Genomic DNA, 18940 nt, shown 5'->3' with positions numbered 1-18940 from the left:
CCCCTCCCACGAAAAAAAAAAATCAAACGAGAAACAAAAAAAAAAAAATCCCCCCTCCCATAAAAACTTCCCTTCCAAAACAAAAAGGTCAGATTAAATATGCTTTATATATATATATATATATACACACATATATATATATATGTAAAACATATTACACACACAAATACACACATATATATGTATATATGGTACATGTATATACATACACAAATATATATATATATATATATGTAAGTGTGAAGAAATGAGGGGAAAGGGAGGTAGTTAGGGACGAGCGGTAGTACAAATTGATTTAACGCTAAGAGTGTTTCCACGAAGCCTCTGATTTTTGTATGGGGAACGGGTGAGCCTCCGTGTTGAACACCCAGCTGTCCAGCGGCAATAGGCTATCATTAGAGAAAAGCAGGTAGAGGTACTTTAGCGTTTCAGCCAGGAAGAAGCTCTGCTGTACATCGTCCTGTGCCGGAGACTGTGAATAGACATCTTTGATGCCACTGAATCCATTTTCTGTGCGACAGTATGCCTCCAGAGCCTGGGAAAGCAAGAAAATTTAGATAATCAATAATAATAATAATAATAATAATAATGATAATAATAATAATAACAATAATCTTTTCTACTAAAGGCACAAGGTTGGAAATTTTGGGGCAGGGGACTAATTGATTACATCAACCCCAGTGTTTCACTGGTACTTAATCTATTGACCCCGAAAAGATAAAAGCAAAGTTGACCTCGGTAGAATTTGAACTCAGAACATAGTGACAGGCGAAACACTGCTAAGTAATTTGTCCAGCGTGCTAATGATTCAGTCAGCTAATCGCTTTAATAATAATAGTCCTTTCTACTATAGGCACAAGGCCTGAAATTTTTGGGAAGGTAGAGCAGTCAATTAGATTGACCCCAGTAGGCAAATGGTACTTAATTCATTGACCTTGAAAGGATGAAAGGCAAAGTTGACCTCGGCAGAATTTGAACTCAGAACATAGTGATGGGCAAAATACCATTAAGCATTTCATCCAGAGTGCTAACGATTCTGCCATCTCACCACCTTGATAGTAGTAGTAGTAGTAATAATAACAATAATATGCAGAAAATAGCACTACTAGGCACTGCACACATCCTATGTAAAACACTTTCAACACAGTGAAAATAAGAGCACCACAACAAACCACAGCACATAGGGCTGTGTTCAGTAGTGCAGTGAAAACATGTGATAAAAATAAGACTACTGAATAATAATAATTCTTTCTACAGGAAGCACAAGGCCTCAAACTTGGGGGAAGGGATTAAGTCGATTACATTGACCCTAATGCAAAACTTGTACTTATTTAATCGACCTCCAAATGATGAATGGCAAATTTGAGCTCAGAACATAGAGGTGAATGAAATGCCACTAAGCATTTTATCCAGTGTACTAATGTTTCTGCTTGGAGGAAGTCAAGGTACAAACGAAGCTGAACAATCTTGGAAAGGAAATAAGCAAGCAGAGGGGGCAGGTAAGAGAGGAACAGTTCTAGCAAGAGTTAGAACATTGCGCATGATAAAGAGAAACATGAAGCAATTGGAGTCAATGAGGAGGCTCTCGTGTAGCATCTAGTTTGCTATAAATAGCACACAATTCTTACTCAAATGACACCCAATTGTAATGTTCTTAAGAAGGACAAATTTGATAATGTAGCTAAACATACAATCCATAAGTTTTAGGAAGGGATGGTCACAGCTTGAATGTCTCTGACAATTACTCATCTTGTCTTGATCAGGGCTAACCAGGTGCTGAAGATCTACAATTACTATCACCACTACCACTGCTGCCACAGCCAATGAATGTATAAGGAGCCTCTATGTAGCCACTCAACCAGCTAGACATAGCAGCAGAGATTCTCACTCAACTCACATTCTAGTGTCTTACCAAAGAAAAAGGTAAAAAAAAATGGAGTGGTTAAGGAACTACCAAAAGGATCAGGAAGAGTGGAGTGGGGGGAATGTAACAACAACAAAAAGAACCTTTGAGTTTCTTTTGGGTCTCATTGCTTACCTGGACAGCATCCCAGCCCCATTCTCGGTACTTTTTATTCTTCGTAAATCTCCACATATAAAAGTATGTTTCTATAACCTCTGGCCGTAAGATATAATATTTCTCATTTTGGCGCATGGCTTTCGCCTCTGTGTGTCCTTCAAAGCGGAAAGCTTCTGGACCGAGTCTCGTCGCTTTGAAGAAAAGAAGAGATAATCAGAAAATGAACAGTAACACATATGTAAGTATACATACACACACAAATATATATATATATATATATATATATAGAACGGGAAGGTTTACGAAAATAAACAAAAGACGAAGGTAGGTGGAGTACAAACAAACAATTGTATTAGTATGGCACCCAGGAATAGAAATAAGTCTGAGTCTTTTATGTTTCGAGCCTACGCTCTTCGACAGAAAGATACACAGAAAAGAAACAAGGAAAGAAAAAGATGCGTGTAGGAGCTAACGATACACACACACATAAATTGTACTATGTAGTGGTACATAAGAAATAAATGAAGTTAAAAATGCATAGACAATGAATGAAGATTCATTTAAATTTTAATAGGTTATATATGTAATTGTGCCTGTGTGTATATCATTCAGTGAGCTCATTTCAGGGAAAAGACGATGACGTTGTCCTCTTTAAAGATGCAAGGATCAACTCAAAACTACACTGAAAGCCACTGGACTTGAGCCGAAATCAATTAAAACGCAGGCCCGAGACCATACCGAGTGCTTATTACATTCTAGAAAAAATAAAGTAAAGGATTCTTTTTTTAATACTCACATGATCTGTTATATGATTCGTGGCATGTTCTGGCTATTTCTTCACCAAGAGCAATGTACTTTTTAGGGTCAGACGAACCCTCAGCACCAAGTGCAAACATGCCCCCTGAAATTAAGAAGTCAAAGCAATTAATGTCTGCGTACAGACACACATATACAATACAAAAGCATACACACATAGAGACGAAATTATCCTACAAAATGAAAAATAACAAATCATAACCTTCAGGGTGGATGTGACCAGTTTAAACGCTAAAGGGTTGACTCTTTAGCATTCAGATTACTCTGTTGTCCTTAGTCATTTAGCGCTTTATCCAGCCTAAATATTCTATCTGTTTCATGTTCAAATTCACCAGATATGGCCTTTCGTATCTATCCAACATTCTTTGACCCCTTTTGAATCATAAAAGACCATGGCATTGCACCTAGACAGTTCCCTTCCAAAGCAAGGTTGTGTTCTGAAAGACCAGAAGTCTCCCCTCTCCATGTCATCGATGTTGTTCAAAGGAAAGGCGGAAGCAGCTGGGCACCGGTGATGCTGCAACTTATTTATACAGCTGAATGAACTGGAGTAACGTGAAATAAAAAGTGTCTTGCTCAAGAGCACAGCACACAGCCTGGTCTGGGAACTGAACTTGCAACCTCGTGATTGTAAGCCTGTCACTAACCACTGAGCCATGCACCTAACCAAAAGTGAGCAAATAACTACAAAATTTAACAGAGTAATCTGAATGCTACAAAGTCAACCCTTTAGCACTTAAACTGGTCACATCCAGCCTGAATATTTTACCTATTTTAGGTTCAAACTGGCCAGATCTGGCCTTTCACACTGAATCTACAATGTCATTCAAACAAAAATAAACAATCACACCATTGAAATCACGAAGATACAAGACAATGCAAGATTAATTCAAAACAATGTGAAGAAATAAGCATTACATTTGACAGAGCAAACTGAATGCTAAGGGGTTTAAGTACTTGCTTCTAAATCAAAATATACTGTCCTAAGTTCATCCAAGTTTGCTTTAACCCTTCAGCATTTAAACCCACCATATCTGACCCCAAATATTCCACCTGTTTAATCCTTTCATTACTGTATTTATTTTGAGATGCTCTCTGTTTCTTTCAATTAATTCTAAATATATCAAAGAATTTAGTAAAATAACTTAGTTATCATTCAGCTAGTGTTAGGAGCATAAACTGTGACTAAGGTTTGGTGTAAGATTTTAATTCAAAACTTAAGAAAACAAGACATTTGTACTCAGAGCCAAAGCCGGTTTCAGCCAGGTTGGTAACGAAAGGGTTAATGTTGAAACTGACCCGATCCAGCCTCCTAAACTTTCCCTACAATGTCATTCATTATTGAAATCTTGAAGTTAAGAGGTAATGCATGATTAGTCCAAAATAGTTTTAACAGGGTAGTCTGAATGCTGAAGAGTTAAAAGGTGTGCATGTTAGGAGGCAGGTATTAGGGGTTCATTGAAGACCTTAAAAAAGTAGGTCATTCATTGTTGTTATTGGAAACCAAAAGTATAGCTGTCTCCTTGCATTTGAGTATATGTTGTAGTGAAGGCACGTTGCATAGTGATAAGGGTGTTGGTCTTCTGATCTGATCATAAGACCACCAGTTCAATTCTTTGACTGGATGGCATGTTGCGTACTTGAGCAAGGCACTTCATTTCACATTGTTCCAGCCTACTCAAGAGAAAATGAGCATGAGCCTAGTGTTGATGCAACTTTTTCTATCTTTATCTACCACATCTCGAACATCTCACTGGCACTGGGCAAAGTAGTGGGGGAGGGGAGACGGTGTCTGACTCTGCTTTTGACAACACAAGCACAAAAACAATTAGTGAAAGCATGGTACACACTACCAGGCCATATTTACTGGTGTGTGGCAACTACGGGTGATATGTTGTAAGAAGTGTGACACAAACACACACACACATGATACTCATATACAAAAGAGAAAAGCACTCAATACACGATAGAGAGTATAATTTTTTGTTCATTCGCCTATAATCTAAAATTCAGTGTATTAGAAATTTCAAGTGATAAAAGAGAAGCATAATGAAGAATGTTGTCCTAGATATACTATGCCTAGAGAAAAAGAGGAAAAGAAGAAAAAACTTGGATAGTTAGGAGGCACGTTGCTTAATGGTTAGGGTGTTGGACTCATGATCATAAGATTGTGGCTTTGATTCCTAGACTGGGCAATGTGTTTTGTTCTTGAGCAAAGCACTTCATTTCACATTGCTCCAGTCCACTCAGCTGGCAAAGAGAAGCAACACTGCAAAGGACTAGAGTCCCATCCAGGTGGGGAATACATATGCCATGGAAACCAGCCTTTTATGTCTATGTCTTGGGAAGGAACTTTACTAAATCTAGAAGGCTTTTTGGTAATAATTCTGCTCACTCTGAGCTAACCTGGGACCAAACAACTACAACCCTTTCACTCTCGATAACAAAAACTAAGGAAAAAATACTCTGTTAAATATTGATTTCAAATTTTGGCACAAGGCCAGCAACTTCAAGGGAGGGAGTAAGTTGATTACATTTGAACCCCAGTTTTCAACTAGTACTTATTTTATCGATCCTTTAAGGATGAAAGGGCAAGGTTAACCTCAGTGGAATTTGAACTCAAAGCGTAATGACAGACAAACAGCTGTTCAGCATTTTGCCTGACATACTAACGATTCCGCCAGCTTGTAGCCTAACTGTTAAAATAATATTAATTATGATGACGATGTAGATACGTGGGAGTGACTGACCGATTGGTTGGTGCCTACTGTACGAAAAAAATTAAAACACACACACACACACACATACAAACTCATGTACTCACTAAAACACATTTAACACCCGCACAATTGAAAACAATACAGATACACACTTCTCTTCCCGCCCCATCAAAAAAAAAAATGACATGAAAAACAAAACCAAGATAAAATAACAATCAGCATTGATCAAACAGATAGCAGGTTGCATATATTGAATATCTCGACTGTAGAAGGCTTTTACTGCAACGTGATGACATTAGAGTTTGACACACAAGAGATCAGGTTGCAGATATATATATATGGAGTGGCAATGGTAATGGCACTAGTTCTATGTCAAGATGGCACCATGTCGAGCTGACATCATACAGTGTGACTTATGAAGATGAATTACTTTCCATCAGCTGTTGTCTGACAATGTCGACATTGTGATCCTTCTTTGTAGCGTACGGTACTGGTTGTGGGGGGGTGAAGGTGGGGGGTGAGGTTTGTTGCTGAGTGTGCAGCGTTGCTCTCCTCTCGGCCTCAGTTTCATTCCATTAAATCTTGCTTTGTAATTATATTTCTGCTGAGACACAGTCTCTTCACTTAACCCTTCAGTGTTTAGAGAACTCTATCAAATGCAATGTTTATTTACTGACACACTTTTGAGTTAACCTTGCTTTATTTCACCAGATCATATGGTTCTAAAATGACGTAGGTGTGAGAGGCTAGACCAGGCTGGTTTGAATATGAAATTGTTAAAAATATTTTGGCTGGATATCTCTTATACTTGTATCAATCATTTGAATACAGCCATGCTGGAGCACTGCCTTTTGTCGAGTAAATCGACCCCAGGACTTAGTCTTTGTAAGCCTAGTACTTATTCTATCGGTCTCTTTTGCCGAACCACTAAGTTACGGGGAAGTAAACACACCAGCATTGGTTGTCAAGCGATGTTAGGAGGACAAACACAAACATATAAACACACACACATATACATATGACGGGCTTCTTTCAGTTTTCATCTACCAAATCCACTCACAAGGCTTTGGTCGGCTCAAGGCTATAGTAGAAGACACTTGCTCAAGGTGCCACACAATGGGACTGAACCCGGAACCATGTGGTTGGTAAGCAAGCTACTTACCACACAGCCACTCCTGCGCCTGTATGGCCAGTTTAAATACTATAGGATTATCAATTTTGGAAATAGCAAACTACTGCTATCTCTAGCAGACAGGCGTCCACCATTGAGGATGAGCACAAACAGCTAAACACCAGACAGTTTGGTGGTCCCATTGTCATCACTAGAAGATGGTAGGGGTTCACTCCCCTGCTTGCAATATATATTAGGTGCAGATTACATTGAATAACCAACTGGAGGCGGAGTTCTCCTGGGGTTAGTAACATTAAGTCCTACAGAACAGCCATGTTGAAGTAACGATAAACATTGCTTCTCAGTATAGTCTCTCATCTCTTATGGAGATTTTCTAACTAGCTCCTTTGCTTGTTTAAATAAAATAATTTTGTTGTTGTTAACCCCTTAATGGATCAATTATTTTGACAAGGCATTCCATTTCAGAGAATATTTTTATATTTCCTTTTTTAATTATATACACTGTGTTAATTACAAAAAAAACTTTTTATTTATCTTGTTTCCTTTATTTTTTATTACAGGCGCAGGAGTAGCTTGCTAACCAACCACATGGTTCCGGGTTCAGTCCCACTGCGTGGCATCTTGGGCAAGTGTCTTCTGCTATAGCCCCGGGCCGACCAATGCCTTGTGAGTGGATTTGGTAGACGGAAACTGAAAGAAGCCTGTCGTATATATGTATATATATATGTATGTGTGTGTGTGTTTGTGTTTGTCCCCCTAGCATTGCTTGACAACCGATGCTGGTGTGTTTACGTCCCCGTCATTTAGCAGTTCGGCAAATGAGACTGATAGAATAAGTACTGGGCTTACAAAGAATAAGTCCCGGGTTTGAGTTGCTCGACTAAAGGCGGTGCTCCAGCATGGCCGCAGTCAAATGACTGAAACAAGTAAAAGAGTAAATTAAAATGTACTTTTACTCATTTGGTTTTAAACGAGTTAACTTGGACATTGAAAAAATACATGTAACTTAACTATCTTCGATTTTTTTATAAGATGTATTGCTTTTAAATCAAAGGAAAATTTTTTTGTGCCATGCACGTGCATCTATCTGATTATCTTCTTTGTCATCTTCTGAAAAATTGTCGGAGTCTGAACTACACGTGTCTAATTCGTCCCCAGAGCTTTCCAGATCGGGAAATGAAAAATCGCTTTTGTGATCACTGAATATATCTAAATCTTCATCCATTTTGAAGGAAAAAAAAATGCGTAAATAATTCTCTTATTTGTATAAATAATAGAGAATCAAATTGAGACGGTTCTAAAATGACATCAACCTTCTCCTGAATCTGAGTATGTACTGAAGCAGAAGTTCAAAACTCAGAAGCATAAATTCTTTGAAATGGTGCCAGAATATGTGCTGCCAGGTGTACGACAATGCGAGTAAATTCATGATTGCTCAAAAATGAAACGACACAAAACTCCTCGTTTGAGTGCTAAAATTAAAAGTTAATTTTGACCAAGTATACACGTCTGGTTCGAAAAAGATACATTTGCGATGCACGAGTAAACTTGGGATAATCCATTAAGGGGTTAAGATGGTGTTTAGAACAATTTTAACATGAAAGTTTTGATGGAAGGTTTTAATGTAACCCACTTTAATTAAAAGGGGTTCCTCCTTTATCTTACTACATTTCATGATAATAATTTACACTTAAATACACTAACTTGACTTGAATTAATTTTTAAAATAAAGGACAATTTAGTAAAAAAAAAAAACTCGTCATTATTGAGAAGTTTGTATTATAGAACCAGGGGCAATCTTAGGAAGGTTGGTATTAAGAGCTGACCCTTTTAGTACCATATTTTGGTTGAAATACACTACTTTTGCTTCAGTTAATTTGGAAATAAAATCACAGGCAGGTTGGTAGTGAAAGGGTTAACATCCATTTTTTAAAACTATGATAGCTTTATAGGCGCAGGAGTGGCTGTGTGGTAAGTAGCTTGCTCGTCAAATACTGTCTGATCCATGCAAGCACAGAAAACTATGATGATGATGATAATGATACTGGCTAAAAAATGATGCAGCTATCTGCAGTTCTTTGTAGATGATGCAACACAATTAAGGGCAGGCTGTTCATTAAAAAAATTCTTTTGGGACAAAGGTAAAGTCTGACAGAAGGATAACCCTCTAAATTCAGGCCATGGCACTGACCCTTTTAATACCAACCAACCTACATCAGATGACCCCCAAGTTGCATGATACAAATTCCTTGTTTTAAGGAAATGTAAATTTAAATCTCCCATCGATATTTCATGATAGTTTATGTTTGAAACACCAGTTTAATCCTGACAAAGTTATTTCAATATATATTTTTCATTATCTTTAAAATTAAATGTAACAAACCTAGCATACTTCAAAAGAAATAGAGTAACAGAAAGGTTGATGGCAAGAAACTGTGCTATGAATGCCAACATCAGGAAAGAAGAGCTCCCTGTGGGGAATCGATTGAAACAACTTTCCAAAGTGCATTCAGCAGGATTGCATTATGCAAAGTTGCAAAGCTCTGCAAGTTTCCACGAAAGAAAATATTAATTTGCATATGTATAATTTCAATTTGGAAAAATACATTATTTTCAAATTTATCTTCTTTTAAATATTTTATATATTTTTAAATATTTATATATATATATATATATAAAACTGAATCTTTAATTTATCCCTCAGGTGAGTGACAAATTCTGTTTAATTGCATTAGAGAATCTTTGGTATCTGTGAATCATTATTGCATGTGCATGCATGAATTTATGTAGGTGTGCGTGAATTCATTTCGATTTTAAAGTTTTCTTCAAACAATTTGATAAATTCCAGTGTTTTGTACAATTTTATCTTGGTGATGCACCTGTTTTATATGCACTCAAGTTCAAATGAAAATCCAATAAAATGCACATGATTCTTCCATACGACTACAATTTTGTTATATATATATATGTGCGTATATATATATATATATATATATATAAATACATCCCAGCTGAATATTGGCTCATAACTCATTACGTATGGTGATTTTTAAATAAATTTAAAAAATAAAATGAAAACAAAAGGAAAGTAAATAAGTTAAATAAATTTAAATAATTTTGCATTTCACAGAATTTGCCTGTAATTACAGTTATTTGAAACAAATGTTCTGCCATAGAATTTATCTAAGAATCTTTTGTTAAGTTGCGCTCCCAACATCAAACAGCAATAAACAAAAAATAAGTTACAGCTGTTTTACGAAACTGATCAAAGTTCTGCATTATTCTAGAACGTAATTGAAACACACAGGGGGTAGTACATTAGTTGGAAATATAACATCAAGAGTTGAAAAAATAAATAAATAAATATGTAAGGGTTTAAAGGATTAGAGTTGGATTTTCCATTCTTCTCAAGAGAACATAAGTGATGACTTAAGTAAAGACCCTGATTTGAATTCATAAGTGAGTAAGAAAGATTTCAGACCAAAATTTTCAGGCATGTAGGTAATTAATTTATTATTAAATATAATAATATAAATTATTTACATGTTTTCAAGTTATGAAACAATTTGTTGTGAAATTAGAATCTTCTTCTTAAATAAATTTTCCTCAAACTATTTCACTGTCATTTGTGACACCATATATATATATATAATATATATATATATATATGTGTGTGTGTGTGTGTGTGTGTGTGTGTGTGTGTATGTATGTGTGTGCGTTAATTGAGAGTGTTCACACACCAGGAAAAGAAATTTCTGTCCAAAAAGGGTTTTCAATCCAATATTAACATATTATTTATAGCTATATATATCTATATCTATATATATGTGAGTGTATATGTATATTTCTGCTGGGTAGTTGGTGTTAGGAAGGGCATCCAGCTGTAAAAACTGTGCCAAAACAGAAACCTTGTGCAGTCATCTGCCTGGCCAGCTTCTGTCAAACCATCCAACTTATGCCAGCATGGAAGGCAGACATTAAACAATGATGCTGATGATATATATATATATATATATATATATATATATATAAAATTCCCCTGGAATCTGATAATTTAATTTGCTGAAAGAAATGTACATCATATACCCAAAGTATTCAGAAAAATCCAACAAGAATTAATTGTATTTCACCTGATGAAGTGCCAATACACATTTGGAAAATATTCAACTACATAACAATTATAAAGAATAATCTTCTCTAATGGTATATGAACAGAAACTCAGCAACGACTTAAAGCTGGTATTTGGTGCAGAAGCAAATGTTGTGATTCACTATTAAAGGCAGATATCCTCCATCCATGTCATAAGTACATATATAACCTAATTGGCAGAAGTTCAAAAGTAATATAAAGGGCAAGAGTTTCATGAATTGAGAGTTATCAAACTTATCAGTGCATGAAACTCTCAGCTCCTGAGTCACTGTGTAAGTCTGGCATTATATAAAAATTATACATATATATATGTATATATATGTATGTATATATATGTATGTATATATATATATATATATATATATATATAATATATATATATATATATACTGTTTTTCCGGCATAGAAGGTGAAGTAGAAGAGAGTGTAAGCATTCAAACCTCACCACAATATTTCCAAATTCAGCTGCATTCCACATGGAATAATTATTCCTTGAAAGTTGTCTTTCTGCTTAAGTCAATCTATGTTTTGTTTTTATGCCTGAAAATTTTGGTCTGAAAAATTCAGCTTGTATACAGCAACCAATCAATCACTCACTCAATCACTCACACACACACACACAGACACACTTACTCACTCACACACACACACACACACACACACACACACACACACATGAATTGAGAACCAACCTGCAAAACAAGCTAAATGATCCATTTTGTGTTCCACTCGGTTAACTTTGTATTCTGCAAGGTATTTAAAACCACTTTTTGAGGTTTGCAACAATGTGGCTTCAATATGCTATTGAAAAAAAGAAAAAGAATGGAAAAAGAGGATTAGTTTGATCACAAAAAAAAAAACAAAAAAAAACAGTATACACATGTCTTACTTATTTTAGTCATTGGACTGCAGCCATACTGAGGTACCACTTTCAAGAGTGAAAAGTCTAGTCAAAGAAATCAACTCAAGTACATATTAAGTGTGGTACTTAATCTATTGGTTTAAGCCAAAGTGCTAAGTTAGAGAAACAAACAAACCAACACCAGTTGGCAAGCAATGATGGCTTTATGTAAAAGGAAACACCACAGTCAAAACACTACCTTTAAGATAGCATGTTAGCACTTCAGTTTATTCAAAACACAATAAAAGTAATAATACTAATAATAGTAATTTAATGTAAGTAATGTAATGAACAAAGTTAAATAAACATTACGAGAAGTGCATATAAAAAGAAATATTGTTTCATTTACGAAGAACAAGAGAGTACTAATTAGAAGAAGATGAAAAGAGGTAAATAAGTGAGAACAACAATAGCAAGAACAACAATAGGCCCTCTTCGTAAAAAAGAATAATGCAATTAAAAAATATATAAAAAAACACAACAAGCAGCAGGTTTTATTGATGGAATGAACAAATGATAGATGCAAGGTTGGTTTGTAATTAGGTTGGTAGACAGGTGGGTAAGATAGATAGGTAGGTGGGTGGGTGAATGGGGAGGCTTGCAGTGCTGTTAAAAGCTATTAGTGATTTGCCAAATAGTTTATCAATGCCATCAAATTGATTCACAAAAGGGAAAGCTCCTGCATCGCCCACCAATGAAGAAATCATATACACACACGCACACACACATATATATATACACATATATACATACATATACACATATATACATACACACACATATATATATATATATATATATATATATACACACACACACACAATCACACATAAAGAAAGCAACAACAGCAACGACAAAAACATTAGGCATTGGTCTTTTTCCTTAGTGACAGTGTTTAAGAGTTATACATACATACATACATATATATACACACACACACATTTACATATAAATACACACATATATACACACACATATATATACATACATAAATATATATATACATGCATACATATATATACATACACACATATGTAGATATACATATATTATACAAATACACACATATATATATATATACACACACACACATATATATATATAGACATACATATACACACATATATATAGACATACATATACAAATACAATACATATATATATATATATATACACACACAATTTTTATTTATACCTTGTATATACCTTTTCTCTTATTTGCATGTGTGTGTGTGTGTATATATATACATACACACACACACATGCATATTGATACATACATATAGGTGTACAGTTATCATGTAGGCACTTTACATTTCTTCTAAAATATTTTATTACATTTAAATTTCTATCTTACAAACTGAAAAGGGAGTTTGACAAAACTAACTAAATTAGCATAGAATAATGGTTTTGTATTTTTTATTTATAATTAAGATCTAAACTGTTAAAATATGAATGCGAAAGAGATAGTTGAATTACTGTAAACCTACTTTTGGGCCACCCTGTATATATATACACACACATACATACATATATATATATTTATTTATTCACATATTGTATATGCCCTTTCTCTTGTTTGCGTACACACGTAATATTTATGTGTGGAGGCGCAATGGCCCAGTGGTTAGGGAAGCGGACTCGCGGTTTCGATTCCCAGACCGGGCGTTGTGAGTGTTTATTGAGCGAAAACACCTAAAAGCTCCACGAGGCTCCGGCAGGGGATGGTGGTGATCCCTGCTGTACTCTTTCACCATAACTTTCTCTCACTCTTACTTCCTGTTTCTGTTGTACCTGTATTTCAAGGGGCCGGCCTTGTCACTCTCTGTGTCATGCTGAATATCCCCGAGAACTACGTTAAGGGTGCACGTGTCTGCAGAGTGCTCAGCCACTTACACGTTAATGTCACAAGCAGGCTGTTCCATTGATTCGGATCAACCGGAATCCTCATCGTCGTAACCGACGGAGTGCTTCCATCCAATATTTATGTCGTTCTTTTCTTTATAGTTTTATTTTGCAAACAGCAACAAGAATACAGTGAAATGATGTTATCTTTTAAAATATTCATCAATTACTTGGAAGATTTGCATTTTGGATGTTGTCATCATCGTAGCACTAAGCAGAGGATATGAAGGATGTTCCAGCCATGACCAACGCAATAAACATCTTTAAGAAAGCATTATCCAATGACTGAGTGGTTAAGACTCCAGGTACATATTTCTTTACTACCCACAAGGGACTAAACACAGAGAGGACAAACAAGGACAGACAAACGGATTAAGTTGATTACATCGACCCCAGTGCGTAAGTCGTACTTAATTTATCGACCCCGAAAGGATGAAAGGCAAAGTTGACCTCGGCGGAATTTGAACTCAGAACGTAATAGCTGATGAAATACGGCTACACTTTTCGCCCGGCGTGCTAATGTTTCTGCCAGCTCGCCACCTTTAGATTCCAGGTACAGTCCCATTGTGTGTCAGCACCTGCACCAAGTGTCTTCCACAATAGCTCCATGCCAACAAACACCTTGTGTGGGAATTTCATCATTGGAAACTATGCGGAATCCTGTCATGCATGTATATATGTGCGTCATTGAGTCTGTTTATCAACTGCCCCCATACAACACACACTTGACAATTGGTGTTGGTTTGTTTATGTCCATGAAATTTATTAGAGACAGGAAAGGCAAACACTATCGGGGCAATGCTATTTCTGAGATAGAGAGGGCAAATGTTAACAATAGGTGGAAGCGTGGCTGTGTGGTAAGAAGCTTGTTTCGTAGCCACACACATGGTTCTGGGTTCAGTCCCAATGCATGGCACCTTGGCCAAGTGTCTTCTACTATAACCTTGGGCCAATCAAAGCCTTGTGAATGGATTTGGTAAAGAGAAACTGTAAGAAGCCTGTTGTATATAGATATCATCATCATCATCATCATCATTTAACATCCATTGTCCATGCTGACATGGATTGGACGGTTTGACCAGGGCGAGTAAGCTGGAAGGCTGCACCAGACTCCAGTCTGATTCGGCATGTTTCTCCATGGCTGGATGTCCTTCTTAACGCCAACCACTCTGAGAGTGTAATGGGTGCTTTTATGTGCCACCAGCATGGGTGCCATTTGCATGACCCCAGTATCTGCCATGACTGTGATTTTGCTCAGCTTGATGGGTTGTCTTCTCAAGCATGACAAAGGTCTCAGTCATTGCTTCCTTGAGGCCCAACGCTTGAAAGGAACTCAGCCACGTGTCAGTGTTTGTCCGCCCCTCACCATCACTGCTTGACAACTTGTGTTGGTGTGTTTACGTCCCTGTAACTTGGTGGTTCAGCAAACGTGACTCTCTTTTACTTGTTTCAATCATTTGACCGTGGCCATGCTGGAGCATCGCCTTTAGTCGAGCAAATCTACCCCAGGACTTATTCTTTGTAAGCCTAGTATTTATTCTATCGGTTTGTTTTGCCAAACCACTAAGTTACAGGGACGTAGACACACCACCATCAGTTGTCAAGCGATGTTGTGGGGGGACAAACACAGACACACAAACATACTCACACACACATACATATATACGACAGGCTTCTTTCAGTTTCCATCTACCAAATCCACTCACAAGGCTTTGGTCAGTCCGAGGCTGTAGTAGAAGACACTTACCCAAGGTGCCACGCAGTGGGACTGACCCGGAACTATGTGGTTGGTAAGCAAGCTACTTACCACACAATGACTCCTGTGCCTGTTTATATATACCCTTACTCTTTACTCTTTTACTTGTTTCAGTCATTTGACTGTGGCCATGCTGGAGCACCACCTTTAGTCGAGCAAATCGACCCCGGGACTTATTCTTTGTAAGCCCAGTACTTATTCTATCGGTCTCTTTTGCCGAACCGCTAAGTGACGGGGACGTAAACACACCAGCTTCAGTTGTCAAGCAATGCTAGGGGGACAAACACAAACACACACATACATATATATATATACATATATACGACAGGCTTCTTTCAGTTTCCGTCTACCAAATCCACTCACAAGGCATTGGTCGGCCCGGGGCTATAGCAGAAGACACTTGCCCAAGATGCCACGCAGTGGGACTGAACCCAGAACCATGTGGTTGGTTAGCAAGCTACTTACCACACAGCCACTCCGGCAACTATATATATACTATGCATTAAAAAAAAGTCCTGGGGTTAATTTGTTCAACTAAAAACCCTTCAAGGTGGTGCTCCAGCATGGCTGCAGTCAAATGATTGAAACAGGTAAAAGGATTAAAGAATAAGGTTCAAACAAGGCAAACACTGATATCAAAGATATATAACCTATATCAAGGCTAATCTGCTCCCAATGACAGGCATCTTGCAAAGAGAAATTCCAGAACAAAGTAGAAGATAAACAGAAGTGAAGAATGATAAGAAGAGCTGGAACTTCAAGGGGGTGGCAGGGGTGGAGGATTGAAAAAGAGAAAATAAAGAACACAGAAGTAGAAGTGGTGGTGGTGGTGGGGGTATTGGTGGCAGAGATAGTAGTAGAGTGTGGTGCTTGTAAAGGTGATAGTGCTGGTGATGGTGGTAGTAGTAGCAGCAGTAGTACTAGAGGTAGTAGTTGTAGTAGTGATGGTGTTTGTAGAAGTAGTGGTGGTGGTTGTAGATGTGGCAGTAGAGATAGTAGTAGTGGTGGTTGTAGAGGTGGTAGAAGCAGTAGTAGTAGTGGTGGTGGTGGTTGTAGTAAGGTAGTAGTAGTAGTAGTAAAATTCCAAGAAATGCTGAAAGATGAAAAGAAAAAAAAAGTGGGAGGGAAGAAAGGAGGACAGACAAGGGAGAGGAGTGGCTGTTGGTGGTAGTGGGGAGGGAGAAGAAGAGGAGGAGGAGGCTGGTCATAAATCTTTGGAGGAAAATACAACAGAATGAAACATCAGAAGAAATGAAAATAAAAACGAAGAAAAAGAGAAAAAAAACCCCCAAAAGCTCAAACACTTACCTTGTACCCACCCCACCACACCCCCTTCCCCAACTCATAAAATTTGAAAGAAAATGTGATTTATGTTGTTTACCTACTTCCATAATGAAGAAGGTAAGAGGAAATGGTGTTGGCCAAGTGGTTAAAGCAGTGGATAGAATATGCTGTAGTCTGTGCACAGAGTTCAAATCTTGTCTGAAAGTAGTGTCAAACTTTGCCCTTTGTTCTCTTATTTTTTTTCTTCTGATGGGCATAGTTGATGAAAAAAAAAACAACAAACAAAAAGCAGTTAAGTGGAGGAAATTTGCTAGAGATAAGATGCGTTGCAGTATCTTTTATTTTGGTCCAGTTATTTCCTAAGTTCAAATTTTGGCGTGGGTACCATAGTCTTCCTTCCTTCAGGATGAAGAGTTAATAAAGAATTTGTTTAGGGAGGTGTTTTTTAAAATTGCTCAAGTAGGCATAGTAGTGGCTGTGTGGTAAGTAGCTTGCTTACAAACCACATGGTTCTGGGTTCAGTCCCACTGCGTGGCACCTTCGGCAAGTGTCTTCTACTATAGTCTCGGGCTAACCAAAGCCTTGTGAGTGGATTTGGTAAATAGAAACTGTAAGAAGCCTGTTGTATATATGTATATGTATATATATATATGCATGTGTGTGTATATGTTTGTGTGTCTGTGTTTGCCCCCCCCCTCCCACATCGCTTGACAACCGATGCTGGTGTGTTTACGTCCCTGTAACTTAGCAGTTCGGCAAAAGAGACCGACAGAATAAGTACTAGGCTTACAAAGAATAAGTCCTGGGGTCGATTTCCTCGACTAAAGGCGGCGCTCCAGCATGGCCACAGTCAAATGACTGAAACAAGTAAAAGAGTAAAGAGTATCGGATAGGACACTTTGCAGGATCTTTTGCTCAGGCCCAGTTATTTCCTAAGACCAGTCCTAGTTGGTGGTGAGTTTTATCCTCCGTCCTTTTGAAGAACTTGTTCAGGGAAGAGGTTTTGCAAAACTGCCTAAGTATTGGATAGAACACTTTGCAGTATATTTTGCTCTGGCGCAGTTACTTCCCAAGATCAATTCTTGTCAGTGGTTAGCCTTGTTTTCCAGCTTTTAGTGAGTTTGATAAAAAAAAAAAAACTAGTTGAGGCCAGCGGAGTTGTGGAATTGCAAAAGCATTAGATAAGATGCCTTGCAGCATCGCAGCATCTGAGTTCAAACCACAACTAAGGATTTCAGTTCCCATTAAGTTCAAATCTTTTCAAGGGTCAATCTTGCCCTTTGTCAATTTGGGGCAAGGGGTCAATAAGGTACCAGTTTAGGGCAGTGAATTTACAGGATTGTTGGAATATTGGGTGAAATGTTTTGGAGTGTCTTCTGCTCTGGGCTGGTTACTCCTTGAGTTCAAATTGTGACTGAGGATTTCGATTCTTGCTAAAGGTTGGGGCTAATAGTCTAACCAAGGGACTGCAATGGATTGTAAAAATTGTAATGGGCAGAGAAGGATTGTAGTGACCAGCTATGAGTATCAAATAATGACAAGGGGGACAAATAGCAGAGGTATACTGTAAACAGTGGATAATAGTGGGTTAACTAGAAGGGGAAAGGGAGAGGAAGAGGAGAGAGAGAAAGAAAGTGTGTGTGTGTGTGTGTGTGTGTGTGTGTGTGAAGCAGGAGACCCAACCCATTGTTTTAAAGTCCACTTTTCCATGCTTGCAACAGTCAGATGAAATTTGTTGAAGCAGACCTTCAATCCCTTGTTTCCCTGTCAGTCTTCTGTGAAAACCTGTCTGGCCATGAGTAAACATTCATTACTTTGCCTTGAAACAGGAAACAAGTCTTTCTCTGTCTGTCTGTTTGTCCTTTCCGTTTGAAAACATTTTGGGGTTTTACAAAGTATTGAGTAGTCGGTGCTATCTGTTTAACCCCAGGTCAATTCTCATCCTGAGTCACGGCCAATGCCAGTGTCAGGTAACAGGCACCCGTACTGGTGGCACACAAAATGTACCCTTCGAACATCAAGCCTCATAGAGGTGATAAGTAACAGAAGCCTTTAGCAATATGTTGGGCTTGAGAAGACTCATCAAGTCAAATGAAATCGTAGCCATGGCCAACGCTGGTGTTACGTAACTGGCATCTGTGCCACTGGCAAGTAATAAGCACCTGTGCCAGTGGGATGTAAAAAGAACCCATTATACTCTTGGAGTGGTTGGTTACAGGAAGGGCATCCAGCTGTAGAAATCATGCCAAATCAGAT

General features: G+C 37.6%; 1 protein-coding gene across 1 annotated transcript in view; it reads right to left on the bottom strand.

Annotated features, from left to right (window-relative positions):
• LOC115219910 (mannosyl-oligosaccharide 1,2-alpha-mannosidase IA) overlaps positions 1-18940 on the bottom strand; it is a 533489-nt gene that overhangs the window by 195 nt on the left and 514354 nt on the right. Inside the window, exons 9-12 of the mRNA XM_029790220.2 lie at positions 11531-11639; positions 2817-2921; positions 2039-2211; positions 1-535 (exon numbers count right to left, since the gene is read on the bottom strand). The exon at positions 1-535 is cut by the window's left edge and continues 195 nt beyond it. Coding sequence (XP_029646080.1) covers positions 302-535; positions 2039-2211; positions 2817-2921; positions 11531-11639 — 621 coding nt within the window. The 3' untranslated portion in view covers positions 1-301. The remainder of the gene's footprint in view (positions 536-2038; positions 2212-2816; positions 2922-11530; positions 11640-18940) is intronic.

The sequence above is a fragment of the Octopus sinensis genome, linkage group LG15, assembly GCF_006345805.1.
Source record: "Octopus sinensis linkage group LG15, ASM634580v1, whole genome shotgun sequence".
In the NCBI taxonomy this organism is placed as follows: Eukaryota; Metazoa; Mollusca; class Cephalopoda; order Octopoda; family Octopodidae; genus Octopus; species Octopus sinensis.
The sequence above is the reverse complement of the archived record's forward strand: the minus strand, read 5'-3'. Positions and strand labels throughout refer to the sequence as shown.